Raw genomic sequence first — 15,267 nt, 5'->3', positions numbered from 1 at the left:
AATTGTTTGAAATACACAATATCATTGATACGCAGATTAAGACCCGCGGGCCTATTTGGCTAGTCTAATATAAAATACTGAGATAAGGGGTCTACCCGATTGGTTAAAATGCTTCCTTCTTTATTAGAGATATAACTAGGTAATTTTTGTCTAGTTTTAGGGCCCATTGGTTGAGGGAGGGACATTAAGCATACACTACGGTCTTGGCCATGATCTAAGGAACATTTATGCCAAGTTTTATCAAGATTGGTCAAATAGTTTTGATTTTTATTCCGGACATGCCACTAGCGGATCCAGAACTTTGGAGTGGGGGGGGGGATTTTTTTCAAAACCCTAACCCCTAACCCCAGTAAACCCTAACCCAGCAGGGACGGTCTTGGGTCACTGCCACCTATGCGGTCACAGTGGGCCCCGCGCTTTCATAGGACCCGCGCTAATTCTAGGTGTAATTGTTTAATTGCAAAATGTATACGAAAAATTCATGGAAATCTGAATTTATTAAAATCACACGAAAACTCATAAAAATCTCCTGAAAATTAGACAAAATTGGCGGAAAACGCCAATCTTATGCGCGATATAAGGAAAAAAAAAAGGCATTGTCAGCTTTCATGTAATAAAATGTAATAATCGGGCTAATTTTCACCTGAATCGGAAGTTCCAATACTTTATTTAGTTTTATAGTCACTGACATATAAATATGCCATAGGTTGCAAGGTTTGTAAAGTTAAGTTAATTTGATCGCAATTTTTTACTTAGTAAAGAATGAATAAAATTCAAAGTCGATTTTTTTTTCTAATACAAAATCTTAATTTTCACTTACTATCCTTACTCCCACTCAGACTAGGCACCGCGCAATCAGTTTCGCATAGGGCCCCGCAATTATATATATATTGTTGTAGCCCTGTTTCTCCCAGACTAATCATTGTTTTTCCACGTGCAAAGTAAGGTGATTTTTGTTTGTGCTGTTGGGCGTAAATGACCTTGACTAGTGTGTAAATGTGTTAAGAACTTTTAGTTATGATTTTTAGATTTCTTGTGTGAAGATTGTTTTCTATTGTGTTAGTAAATCGGGATATGTAAATTTGATTTGGAGATTGTGACATTATTTCGTTTTACTGGGGATATTGATTGATCATAGTTGGATTGTGCTTCTGCAATCGAAGAGATACCAGCGATCTGTGAATCGATACGTTATTTCTTTTGTTCAACCCCACGTCTTAACAATATATATAAAAATAATTTACTTATAAAGCGCTGTTAACAAACAAAATGTAGGCTCAAGGCGCTGTAACAACATTACAAACAAAAACACGAGAGCTAAAATGACAGTTAATCTAAAAAAGTTTTAAACAGACAGGTCTTCATGTTCTTCTTAAAAGTGGTGTAGCATGTTGTCTGTCTGAGATCAATGGGGAGTGAGTTCCAAACCTTTGGTCCGTGAACTGAAAAAGCCCGCAGACCGTAGCTTTTGAGGGAGAAACGTGGCACAACTAAAAGCGTTGAGTCCATTGAGCGCAGGGCTCTCTGGGGGACATATGGAGTAATCAGTTCGCTAAGGTACAAGGGCATCTCGTTGTTATCTATACACTGATGACAAAGTGTGGCGACCTTGTAATCTATTCTCGCTTTCACGGGAAGCCAATGGAGCGTGCGCAAGAGCGTAGTAGCAGATTCTTGTCTAGTTTTTTTAAGGACTATTCGAGCGGCGTTGTTCTGTATATGTTGCAGCTTGGCTATTTTGTCATCAGGTATACCTGCTAGCACGGCGTTGCAGTAGTCAAGGCGGGAGAGTATGAATGCCACAGCTAGCGTTTTTGTTGACTTTGTGGTTAAATATGGTCGGATCTGGCCTAATCTGCGCAGCTGCAGATAAAGACCCTTGCAGAGCTGACTTATGTGTGGGTCAAAAGATAGTGTTGAGTCGAAGAAAACTCCAAGATTCAGCACTACATGGACAAAAGGAACATATATATAGTGCTACATACAGAGTACTGGGAAATCTTCTCTGCTAGTTTATCAATTCTGGGCATAGGGTAAACGTCTAGTTGAGTGAACCGGTTTAAGGTTTGACTTTATTCTATAACCATTCTTTTCTTATGTCTGTCATTTGTTCCTTCTCTATAAACTTTCAATCTGGAATCGAGTATCTGCGAGACTTTGTAGCCACTGGGGTACAGTTTGGTGACAGATTACTAAATAGGCTAGGAGTCTCTACCCTCGCTGGCTGGAGAGTACTCAGGCACAACGATGAATTCTGACCATCGAAAGGAATAAACAGATTTTGGTGCAAACTTATAAAGTCAAGTCCAAGAATGACGTCGGAGCACAAGTTTTCTAGTAGAGAAAGTTTAGCTCCTTCGTATCGTTCATTTTTGAGTCGTATGTTAGCGTAGACATGTCATTGAGTGATTCCAGATAGATGGGTGGAAGCCATAAAGATTCTGTGGCCTGAGGAACATGTCGGGCATTTGTTCATTTTACTATTATCGTTTTACTTTGTTACCTGACTTTAATATGATATTTGATTTATCATGTTATATTTTAATAAGCTATTTGATCTATCATGTGATATTTGTTACAGCATGTCATGCTTTTCTAAATTGTTTGTTGACTTGAACCTCCATTATTATGCAGCGTTTACTTCATTCTTTCATTGTCAATAATACTAGTAAGCACAATTTGAACTGGGGGTGAATGTTATGAATATTATATGCTGTATCGGTTGTCGTTCTTATGTTTACCTGTGCTTGTAATACTCATATATTAAATTGTTATGAACATAATGATAACAGAGTCAAAAAACCATGTCCGCTTAGTATGGCTTTAATACACTGAATGACTACACAACACACATTTCGTAAACACATTCTTACAGACGAGTTACAAGCACATGTACACATAAGAACGACAACCGATACAGCATATAACATTCATAACAATAATAATATTAATAATAAATAGAATAATAATAATGAGTTTTGTTTCTCTTTAACTCTTTCTCTCCGTAATTATTTACCACATTCTGATGGAATCAACGTTTGTATCGTCGGCTAGGAGAAAAAGAGTTAATGAATAAAGCCTGTATGTTTTTTGTGTTTATGTGTTTTATTTTTGTCTGTTTTGAGTATAGGCAAAATTTTAAACGTAAAGCTACAAAGGTTTTTGAAAAAGAATGCCAAGATTCGGAAGAAAGTAATTTTTTAATTAAGTTCTATTACGCTATTAAATATAAGAATATAATTATTTAAATTATCGAATATTGGGTTGTTTACTTCCTTAGACATGTAGCACATCCATGGGCGTAGCCAGGGGGGGGTTCTTGGGGTTCAAACCCCCCCCCGAAATGAAATCCCCCCCCCCTTGGAGGGGGGGGGGGAGTCGGAATTTAGTGACTGATTTTTTGCTTTGATTTTGTTTATTTTAGGTGAGATTTTAATACTAAACCATCACTTGCCCTAGCACAACCAAAGGGGTTTTTAGTTTAAAACCCCCTACCAGGGGTGTTCGAGTTTAAAAACCCCTATCAGGGGGGTTCGAGTTTAAAAACCCCTACCAGGGGGTTCGAGTTTAAAACCCCTACCAGAGCTGTTCGAGTTTAAAAACCCCTACTAGGGGTTTTGAGTTTAATACCCCCCACCAGGGGTTTTGAGTTTTAAACCCCCTACCTGGGGTTTTTGCAGTTAACTCCCCCTCTTCTATAAAACAAAACAAAAAAAAATGCAAACGAAAATCCCCTAATTCCAAGAGCACAGTTAAGGAAGATTTTGATTTTAAAACCCCGTCTAAAATTTACGATAAACCCCCTCTTTAATATAAAAAAAAAGCTAATTACGCACTCAAAATGTTATGAGCGTAGCTAAATGGGTTTTGACTCAGTTTTGAGTTTAAACCTCACTTCAGTGGGGTTTGAAGGTAAAAAATACCTCTTTTTTTTAATAATAAAAAAAAAGCAAATTATACACTAAAAATGTTATGAGTGTAGTCTATGGGGTTTTGAGTTTAAACTCCCCTCCAGTGGAGTTTGAAGCTAAAAAGTACCTCTTCAATATAAATAAAAGAAAATTACTCACTCTTAAATCTATGAGCGTAGTCAAAGGGGTTTTGAGTTTAACCCCCCCCCCCGCCATCTTCAGTGTAAGAAAAAAAAGCAAATTACGCACTCAAAATGCTATGAGCGTTGCCGAAAGGGGTTTTGAGTTTAACCCCCCCCCCCGCCATCTTCAGTGTAAGAAAAAAAAGCAAATTACGCACTCAAAATGCTATGAGCGTTGCCGAAAGGGGTTTTGAGTTTAAACCCCCATTCAGAGGAGTTTGGTACTAAAAATACATCTTCAATATAAAAAAAAGCAAATTACACACTAAAATTATTTGATCGTAGCCAAGCCAATCGGGGATTTTGAGTTTCTTCTACAGATGGCTTTTTTTTTAAAGTTTAAAACCCCTCCAGATGGTTTTGAGTCTAAGATCCCCCTACAGAGCATTTTGAGGTGGAAAACCCCCAACAGAAGATTTTGACGATAAAACTTCTCTTTTCGATATAAAATCTAAAGCAAACTACAGTCACTTAATTCCAAGAGCGTATTCAAGAGAGGTTACACATTTTTACCAGTGGCAGGGCTCCATTAAAAACTGCAGTGAATAGTCATGTACCGAAATCGAAAAACACTAAATATAGCTCAACAAAGATGGCTAAGACAGATTTCAGGAGTCAGTTATAGAGATCGGATCTAAATCAAGGAAATCCTATGCCGAAAGGGAGTCGACTCCTTAGTAAGATTGTGAGAGAACGACGCATGAGGTTTGCGGGACATGTTCTCCGACAAAATCAGTTACGCATAAGAAGAGTTGCAATGATATCCTAGTACAACTTGACGCCACTCATTCATGGAGGTCCTCATGGTAGGTGGGAAGAGGCTTCAGACATTACCAGTGACAGATTTTTATTGAAACTGCTTGACGTCAAATGCTCCGAACGGCGTGGGAGGGTCTAAGTCAGTAAGAATAGCACATTAGGTTTTTGAAATAAAACTTTTTAATAGCATTAAAATGGACTGTAGATACCCCAGAATATGCATTTTGTTGGCTTTCAATACCAGAAATAGTGCTTAGCGGCGGGGCGGAGCTACTGGCGCTTCCCCAGAACCCCTTGCTAGTAATGGCGGGGAGTCCACAATTTTATGGAAACAGCTTGACGTCAAAAGCGCCGAACGACGAGGGAGGGTCTAAGTCAGTAAGAATAGCACATTAGGTTTTTTAAATAGAACTTTTTAATATCAGGAAAATGCACTGTAGATAGGCTACCTCAGAATATGCATTTTGTTGGTTTTCAATATCAGAAATAGTGCTTGGCGGCGGGGCTTTGCCCCGCGCTGGGGGAGCTCCTAGCGCTCCCCCAGACCCCTTTGCTAGTAATGTCGGGGAATCTACAATTTTTTCACTAACTCATGGAAGAACCTATTCTAGGGCACAATAAACGTCTTCCGAAAGAATGAAGGGTCAGAATGTAATAAAGATTATGCACACACACACACACACACACACACATAAATACATATAATTTTTTTTTCGCTGGGGGGGGGTCGGGGGGGGGGGGGAGAAAAAATTCACCCCCCCAAACCCCCCCCCCGAAAAAAGATCCTGGCTACGCCCATGAGCACATCTATATATATAGTTTACACAAGTTAGTTTAAAAATTAGTATTTGAACAGTTCTATGGATGTTTAGTTTGTGGACCTTCTCAGAATGTAAATCCTAAACTTTGAAATAAAGGGCGATTTTTATATTTGTTTGTCTAATTGTTAGAAGTTTTCAAAAGGTACACTGGTTATTAACTCTTTATCTCCGTAATTATTTTCCACGTACCTCCTGACGGAATTATTAATTTAATCCGATTGCAGTGCACTAACATGTTCTAATTATAATGGCATAACTTTTTTATTTACAATCATAGAATAATGTTTTTGATATTGAATAAAAGGAAAATGAATGTTCTTTTTAGATATTACAAAATCAAATGTATAAATTGAAGTGTTATATTTTTTTTTTGTTTTACGAAAAGTAAAAATGAAAATCTGAAAACTCACCAATGGACGACCAATAATTTAATCCAAGTCACATAAGAAGATCATTTCTATTCCAAACTGAATTAAATGCTATTGTTTTATAATCAAATTACTGAAGCTGGCCGTGACCAACCAGTGGAGAATCAAGGGGAAAAAAATTCTTTTGAAGTCGCCTTGGAGGCTTGGACACTAGTCATTGAAACTCCCACCTGAGGAAAGGAAAAGGTATTACGTAACGGGAGACAGGGCGGAAACTAATTGGGAGAAAGATGAAATATAGGTCATTACTACGTACGATATTCCAGGGGAGTGTATCAATGAGAGAATAATAATTATACCAGACTCGAATGACTCGAATACAGTTTTATACGCACTTTTTTAATTTCTCGGACATTTTTCACTACAATGTATTGTTTTGTTGAAAGATTTAAATCATCATCTTCTGGTTAGTTAATAATTTGAAAAATCTTTTGATAGTTTGTTAAATATACTCTAATTTTTTTACCATCAAAGCAAATAACTAGTCATTTTCGTAAGAATGCTTTGGCGTGAATCATTATACAAACAGTGAAATTGCGACATTATAATTATATATTTCTATTAAAAAAGAGATATTTTAGCTGAAAGTTTATAGTTTTTTTTTTGTTTTTTTTTTTTGTTTTTGTTTGTTTTCCAAAACTGGTTCAACTTTTTCACATGTCGAACAAGGTTTATATTGTAAATTTTGTGCGTTGAAGACCGACTGTGGAGGCATTAACCATAAAACGCCACTATAAAAACTTGTGAAAAAAACTCCTATAAATTTGGCTAAACTTTTAGGCAAAGACGGTGACCTCGCTGCTCACGAGCAACACAATTATCAGAAAGAAGCTGTGCAAATGGGACCTGATTTTATGAGAGCATATCTCAATCCCTCTGTTGGTGTTGCAAATTCAAATTAACTCAGCACGTCTTGCACAAATGAAAGAAAATAGAGAAAGGTTAAAGCCTTATCATCAAAATCCATCATTCTGTTAGGAAGACAAAATATTCCGATACGTGGACACAGGGATGATGGGAAACTTTTGTGTGATTCTGACGACGAATAGAGCTTAGAAAGTGAGGATGAAAAACCTGCGAGATCGTCAAACAAATTCGAATAAAACTGAAGGCGACTTAAGAGAGTTGCTGAAATTCCGAGTTGATGCAGGTGATCATCTCCTTGAGAAAAATTTGAAATCATCAGCGTCAAACGCCACATACATTAGCAAGACCACTCAAAATGAACTACAATCACTTATGGGAATAAACACCATCCTGCAAAGAGTTCAAGAAAACATTTTGTTTTCCATGTTGCTGGATAAAACCACGGATGTTTCAGGCATTGAGCAATTGTCAATGAGTCTTCGATTTATTTTAAACGGAGAAACTCGCCGCGAATATTTCGTTGCGTTTGTAGATGCCTTGGAATATGCCTACAGTCAATCAACAGTTGATACAGAACCAAAATTAACTGCAAAAGTTTTGGCAGAAAGGGTATTACAATTAATGAAGGATTTATCTTTGGATATAAGATTCTGCATTGGTTGTGGAACTGTTGGGTGTTCTGTCAAGTCATCCCAATCATGTGGCGCTGCTGCAGAGATATCAAAGCAAGCTACATCATGTACCCATTGCATCTGTGCCAATCATTGCTTAAACCTGAGTTTGTCAAAAACGTCTAATGCTCAGGCAGTGTGTAATGCAATGGGTACAATTAAACAAGTCGCTTCTTTTTTTTTGTTTTTCGAGCTTCGGCAAAAAAAGAAGTTTTTTACAAAGACAACTCTTTCAAGTCGACAATGAAAGTTCAAGAAACACATTAATGCCACTTTGTGAGACACGTTGGGTTGAACGCCATGATTCTGTTATTAGCTTTAGACAGTCGTTAGGTAATATTGTTGCTGCTTTAGAAAATGTTGCCAAATGGCATGAGCGAGACTAAGCATCAAAGGCAAAGAATTTAGCAACAGCCTTATTAAGAGTCAGAATTTATAATAACATTATACTCCATTTCAGATATCTTAGTTTTAACCAGGGCCGGTCTTAGCCCACTGCAACCTATGCGGTCGCAGTGGGCCCCGCTCTTTCATAGGCCCCGCGCTAATTGTAAGTGTACATTATTATAACATATATAATAACAGGGTTTCCACGGCTTCCTGATTTTTAGGAAATCTCCTGAAAAGACAAAATATACGAAAAAACTCCTTGAAATCTCCTGAAATTATTAAAATCTCCTGAAAATGGACGATATTGTCATTTTTGGGGTGCCAACAAATAAAAGCAGCAGTGCGGGCTTTCATTTATTAAAAATTTATTTCAAAGACGAAAGTATTTTCTAACTAAAATAATCTTAATTTTGACATTATGCTTATCCCTACCCAGACTAGGCCCCGCGCAATCCGTTTTGCATAGGGCCCCGCAATTGCTAGGACCGGCCCTGGTTTTAACGCAGCCACTTAGTTAAACATTTGCAGGCAGAAAATGTTGATTTTCTGCAAGCTGCCGAACATATCAAAAGAATTGTATAAATTCTACAATTTAAAAGAACGAATGCAGAATTTCATGCACTGTTTGCTAAAGCTACGGTAGCCGCGATGAAATTAGAAGTGGAATTTAAAATTCCAAGACAGGCCAGCAGAGAAATAAACCGTGTTAACATTGACACCATTTTGGTAGAAGAATACTACAGAATAGCAATTTATATTCCCATGATTGAAAGCATGATTTCTGACTTGCTCTCAAGGTTCGTCAAACCGCAAGTTTCAGCCAATATGCCATAGTTGCTTAATACCAAAGGTACTTATAAAAACAGATGTCAGTGAAACACATCATTCTCATTCATAAATGATTCTGTCAATCGGTATTTTGGTTTAATCCCAGAACTGAAATCACATGATCTTAAAGCGGCAACAGATCTTGGTAACACAGAAATACAACTATGGAAACAGTATTGGGTAACGAGCTCACATACCAAAAACAGCTATAGAAGCCCCTCAATTCGTGTAGCCGTCATCTGTATCCATGTGCTTATAACTTCTTAGTTATTTTTTTTTTGCACTTTGCCTGTTTCAGTGGCGACGGCGGAAAGATCATTTTCAACTTTAAGACATTTCAAAACATGGATGCCTGGGGACATGCTAACCGGTCTGATACTAATGCATACACATCGTGACATTGTTACAGATATTGATTCTATCATCACTATTTTCGTGGAAAAAAATCCAGGAAAAGAACTTATGTCTTGTAGATTAAATGTATGCATACATGTGAAGTCAAAGAATTTATTCAGACATAATTTTTGCATTGAACAATTTTTATTTTGTAGTTATGTATATATTATATAATACTCTTTACATTATTTTTCCCCCTACCAAAAAAAAAAAGAAATATTTATTTAGTTTATAGCAAGTTGTATTATTTCAATGTTCGATTTTACTTTAACTCTTTCTCTCCTAACTGACGATACCAACGTAGATTCCACCAGAATGTGATAAATAATTAAGGAGAGAAAGAGTTAATGAGAAAAAGAAACATCGAGTTGTTTTGAAAGGACATAAAATCTTATGAATACAGTTTTTAAAACGCAAACTCACTCGTCTGTGCCGTTCTATTATTTAACGCACTGTGGAATATAAACTATGGATATTATGAGCACATCATAGACATGAGCTATTATAACATTTATTGTAAGGAGATACAGAGACGAGGGTTAAATATGACAGGCGATCACACCTTAACTAGTCTAGATAATACCAAAATAACTTCACGTCTGCTCTCTCGCCCTATCCATTTCTTCTTTTTTGTAGAAGAAAACAATATTTTCTGTGTTGGTAATGAACACAGGGTTTACATATATTTTTTGTATATTAAGTAGTGTTTCATTTTTAAAAGACATCTTTTATTACTCCACAGCCCTCTCTCCAAGGATTCTCCCTCATCGCTCTTAACCTTTTTCTCCAATGTAGCATGACGGAGAGATTCTCGCCTCTCCCCCCCCCCCCCCCCACCACCACTACTTTGATCTGAAGGTGGCTAATGGGCTGGTAATCTGCTACATATTCATCAGCTATACAAGATAGTTGTTAGAAAATGGAAAGTAGTGAATCATGAGAATGGACTTTTAAAATTACAATACCGTACTTCACATTTTTTTTAAAGATTTCTAACTAAATATTTCTATAAATTGCAAATTCTGCCATTTTAAGCCCGTTAACAAAAAAAAATCTCCTCTTTTAATCTTCAGTAGGTAGAAACGTACAATTGCACCTTTCCGCCCCCTCCACCAACCCGCCAGTTAGAGGAAAGGTTTGCAAGTCTACCAGCACAGTATTATTATACTAAAGTACTTTTGATTCACAATGGAGAGTAATCAGAGCGGGGCGGTGCAGGCCCTCTTTTTTTTATCTTTATCAAGGACTCCTTCATTTCTTAACACTTTGTAGTCTTGCAGATATGGTCCACACAAAGCATTCATGATCTGGAGGGGCGGGGTTGATACATACTACATAGAAAAGTTAAAATCTAGTTAAGTAGTGTATTATATTGTCGACCATATTTACTTACATTTATACATAGAGTAAAAATTTTCCAAAAAAAAAAAAAAGAAGTTTCAGCGATCGTCCCCCCCACACACCCGAAATTTCAGCGATCGTCCCCACCCCAACAGTGTGACAGACACGGCCAACATACCAGAACGGAAGGGACAACATAAGAATAAGTAAATAGATAAACAATTTGCAATATTATATAGATAATGGAGTCATTTCGTTATCAAACAAGGATTTCTGCACAAAATTAAACCGCCCCCTCCACCCGAATGTTATGGTTGGGGTCCTCCTAGAAATTGCCTGCTTACCATAAAGGGGGAATTGGCGACATAATATAAAATTGGTTACAATTTTAATAATTAATATGCATAATTAAGAAAAGAAAATACATTTTCAAACAAATTGTATTATTTTTCTATCAAATCCGCAGGGTCCTCCAAAGGGGGGGGGGGATACATTTGGTATACATAAAGAGTTAAAAAAACCAAGACAAATATAGAAATATTTTTTAAAAAAAAGCTTTTATTAAGGAAAAGAACTCAGCATTTACAGCAATATTTCTCTTTCATGGTCTTACACCTTGTTCCTAGCTTCATGTTTTTACACAATCCATTTATCTATATTTATCGCAACTAAGATATAGCCACCATACAACCGACATGTAAAATTAATAAGCTTCAGTTGGCATTTAAAAAGAAATATATATATATATATATACAAAGTATCATTAGTACGACTATAATAGACCCCTGTTACTAAAAGTCAGTCACAGAGAAATTGTCGGCAACAGAGACTCCCCGAATTCTGACTCTATCAGACATGATTGCCACCTTGACGAGGAGGAAGTAATGTTCCAGGTCTCAAGGGAGGCAATCAAAAATGGTCAAATAAAGGGAATGGAAAAAAAATTATGACATTAACCTTGACCTTTCTTTAGGAACGCTTGCTGCAGTCTAACCCACAAACATACCGGAAGTGCTGGAATAAAGGTCTTTGATATGTTTCTTGTCGTTCATAAGAAAATGTTGTGTTTTTTTTAAAGATATATTCATCTGTATTATCCTTAGTATCAAATAATATGTAAATTTAAAGAAATAAAATATTAAAAAAAGAAAAAGATAATATGTTAATTTAAAGAAATAAAATATATAACATAACAAAAAAAATAGTATGTTAATTTAAAGAAATAAAATAAAAAAAAAAAGAGAAAATTTAGCCCAATAAAGAGGCCAATAGTCTAGGGTGGCATATAAGAGCACAAAAAAAGAGGCAAAGAAAAGAGGCAAAAGCCCAAGGATTCCTAGGATGTAAACAACTCCACAGCTGACGTCAAAATCTAAAAAGCTGAGGTATCCTAAAAAAAAGAAAACTTGTATTGCCCCTTGCGATATTAGACAGCTAAGGCTTGGATTGGTTGTTGATAGGGGAGGTAACCATGGAGCAGAACTTGCGATACCTTCACCATTTTGTCTCTATGTTCCAGGGCACAAGATATTTCTGTTCACGGCGTACTACGTCACAGCCTCTCCACCATTTCGCTCTACGTTATCGTAGCATTCGTTTAACCCTAAGCCTGGATGGACAGTTTGAGTCTCAATAATTAACACATTGGAATTTAAAATCGTATTTCATAATGTAAGAAAAAGACTTCATATAATACCACTTTTTTTTGTCTTCATTGTGCCGTTCATTAGATTAGCTTCCGTGTAAAATAATTTTTCTCATTTTAGCTCATCTATTAAAACATAATTATAAATGCGGCAATACATAATATGTCATTAAACAGTTTATCGTTATAAACAAATATTGAAAGCTATGTTATTATTGTTTTCTAGTTAAACTTAGTAGGTCTGTTCAATTATATTATACAAAAGAAAGTGAGTTTTTTTTAAATACTTTTATATATGTAAAGACCCAAACCCGAAATCGGCCTATTCTGGACCTGACCATTATTGTTTCACTTGACCGGACAATAGTGATGAGAACTAAACTAAATTTTAAAAGTTAAACTAAACATAAGTTTCAACTACAATAAAGTAGTTTAACCAAAAGTTTATCACCAATTTAAAAAAATCAGTTAAACTAAACTAAATAAACAACCTTTCCTAACTTTTTTTTTTCTTTTCTGGGGGATGCGGGGGGGGGGGGGAGAGGGATGTAGGATCTAGACTTTGCTAATCATTCGACATTATTATTAAATCTTTCTCCATAATAAAGTCAGTTAAGTAGGATTATCTTCATAAACGCACCATAAAATTTGGAAAAAAATATATATATCCGAATAAATATGTGTCATGTGTTTGTATTTTGCCTTGAATTAAATTCTTTTATTTTATTATTATATTATTATATAACACAAAATCTTGCGGTACTGTTAAAGATAAAAAAAAACTCATAAAAGAAATAAATCTAGAACTCCACATTTAGATCTGAGCTAAAGATATGAAAACGAAATTCCTTGACTTTAGACAAGACATTAGACAAGACATTAGACAAGACATTAAACCAGACATTAGACTAGACATTAGACAAGACATTAGACAAGACATTAGACAAGTGTAAATAGGCTATCTTAGTATAAAGATAGATCTACATATATATGCTTGACAATAGCAGAGTTTAAGTCATTGATTAACATGTATGACTAGATTGACACATGAAATGCGTTGGACGTAATCATCTTCATTTTTGAAGTAACGTTTGCAATAATGAAGAAGATATACTTGATAACCATGCCAATGTGTGTATTTTCTTGTCTGACCACTCAACATACACTACTGCATAGCGCGAAAGAAAAAAACACAGGGTGGTCTTGTCATCATGGACTATACACTACATTACGGTGGCCCGACAAAATAGCTCCGGCAAAATAGCGCCGACTAAATAGCGCCGATAAAATAGCGCGAAATGTTCCATCAAATAGCGCCAAGACAAAATATCACGGACATGTGTGTATGATGTGTATAAAAGTACTGGATTATAGTTAAGTGAAGGTCCTGAGCAGCAATTTTCGTTCAGGCCTCTAAAGTCTTCAATATGAATAGATCTAACAGTATGCCATATTTGTAGAGAAAGTGATTATTTTATCTCATTTTACTTTTTCATCATTTTTTAAATTGCATAACAATTATTTTGAAATATTGTGACCCCGTTCAAGGTTTAAACATATGATGTTATATGTTATAGTATAATCAGAAATTTTGATTATCTGCGGCATCTCTCTTTGATCAAACCAGGGAGTCTCTTTCCGCAACATTGGCAAACTTAGGTGTGTCAGGATTAGTTAAGCTGGCAATCTTTATTCTTATCTGTAAATACTGCCTTCGAAGAACTTAATGATACTCCCACAGATGTTGTAGAGAATTTGTATGACTTTTGGGAGAACAAATATATCGGTCGTCAGAGAGTGACTCTAAGATTTCTGATAGCATAATGGAATGTCAGAGAACGAGTATAGAACAATCAACCAAGAACAAACAATTCAGTGGAGGTATGAAACCAGCTGTCTATTGACGGTCATCACCCTAATGTGTACAAGTTCATCTCTCACTTCCTCAGAGAACAGGAGAACACTGAGAACAAGATTCTGAGGCTGGAGAACGAAGTAAAGCCGCAAGCAAGACAAAGTACCTCCAACTTGACAGATGTCTTGCATTTATAGTGCAAATGTAGGGAAATAAGCCACTGATGGAGTTCCTGACATTGCATACAATTTAACTTTGTGAAAGTATGCATGTGTATGAGTGTGTAAATCTGACAAGTATGGAAGTATATCAGCGTGTTTTTGAGGTGCATTTATGGAATATAAATAAATGATATATTTAGAAATTATTTCTTTTAGCTTTTAATTTTTGCATAATGTTTGCATATTTATGTTTTAAGATATCTAAAGTGTTTCCTACTGAAAAATAGCGAGAACATAAAAACAAAGTATTGTCTCTATTCATATTTTACGATGTCTAAAGTAGTTTTTGCAAAGGAATGATAAAATATTTTTCCGCGCTATTTTGTCTGCGCTATTTTGTCCGCGCTATTTTGTCGGGGAACACTATAGTACACTAGGTCTACATGCGCACTCCAATCTGATTAGGTTGTTGAAACAGTCGGACACACAGCCTATTTACTTATCGGCAGGGAGGGTCTATAACTATTTTAGTGTAAAGGTAGACTTAGGTACATACTTGACTAACTAGACCAAAGCGTATTTTCTTGTCTGACCACTTTGATCGATTGCCTAACTTTTAACTAGTAATAAATTAATAATAAACGTTAAAATACAAAAGAAAAGTAATAATTTTTTCCCACATGGAAAAAGGTGCCTGTACGCCGTACCGGTGCGTACAGATAATTGTATGACCATAGACCAGGGGTGGACAAATTACGGACGCGGGCCACATGCGGCCCGCCGGACTATTTTATGCGGCCCGCGAACACCTACAGAAATCATGTGTGCCCACAGATAATACATATAAAAATACAAATATTTTCAAAATAGCTAATTTTAAATATCTATATATATATTATTGCAATTTCTGAGGCGAAAGAAACACTGTATTTACATGTCATTATAAAAACGTTTTAAGTAAACGAAGATTATTTTTATTTGCAATATTTCGAAAAATTCAGTCAGGGATTGA

General features: G+C 36.0%; 1 protein-coding gene across 3 annotated transcripts in view; it reads left to right on the top strand.

Annotated features, from left to right (window-relative positions):
* The first annotated feature begins 12,091 nt into the window (after window positions 1–12,091).
* The window catches only part of LOC129928426 (uncharacterized), a 40,059-nt gene continuing 36,883 nt past the window's right edge, over window positions 12,092–15,267 (top strand). Inside the window, exon 1 of one of the 3 annotated variants that reach the window (XM_056042772.1) lies at window positions 12,092–12,265. In XM_056042772.1, the coding sequence (XP_055898747.1) occupies window positions 12,264–12,265 (2 nt within the window). In that variant the 5' untranslated portion in view covers window positions 12,092–12,263. The remainder of the gene's footprint in view (window positions 12,266–15,267) is intronic. The other 2 variants (XM_056042771.1, XM_056042770.1) reach the window with 2 other exon arrangements.

This window comes from Biomphalaria glabrata, chromosome 9, assembly GCF_947242115.1.
Source record: "Biomphalaria glabrata chromosome 9, xgBioGlab47.1, whole genome shotgun sequence".
Classification (NCBI taxonomy): Eukaryota; Metazoa; Mollusca; class Gastropoda; family Planorbidae; genus Biomphalaria; species Biomphalaria glabrata.
Note: the sequence above shows the minus strand (reverse complement) of the source record. Positions and strands in the feature narration are given on the sequence as shown.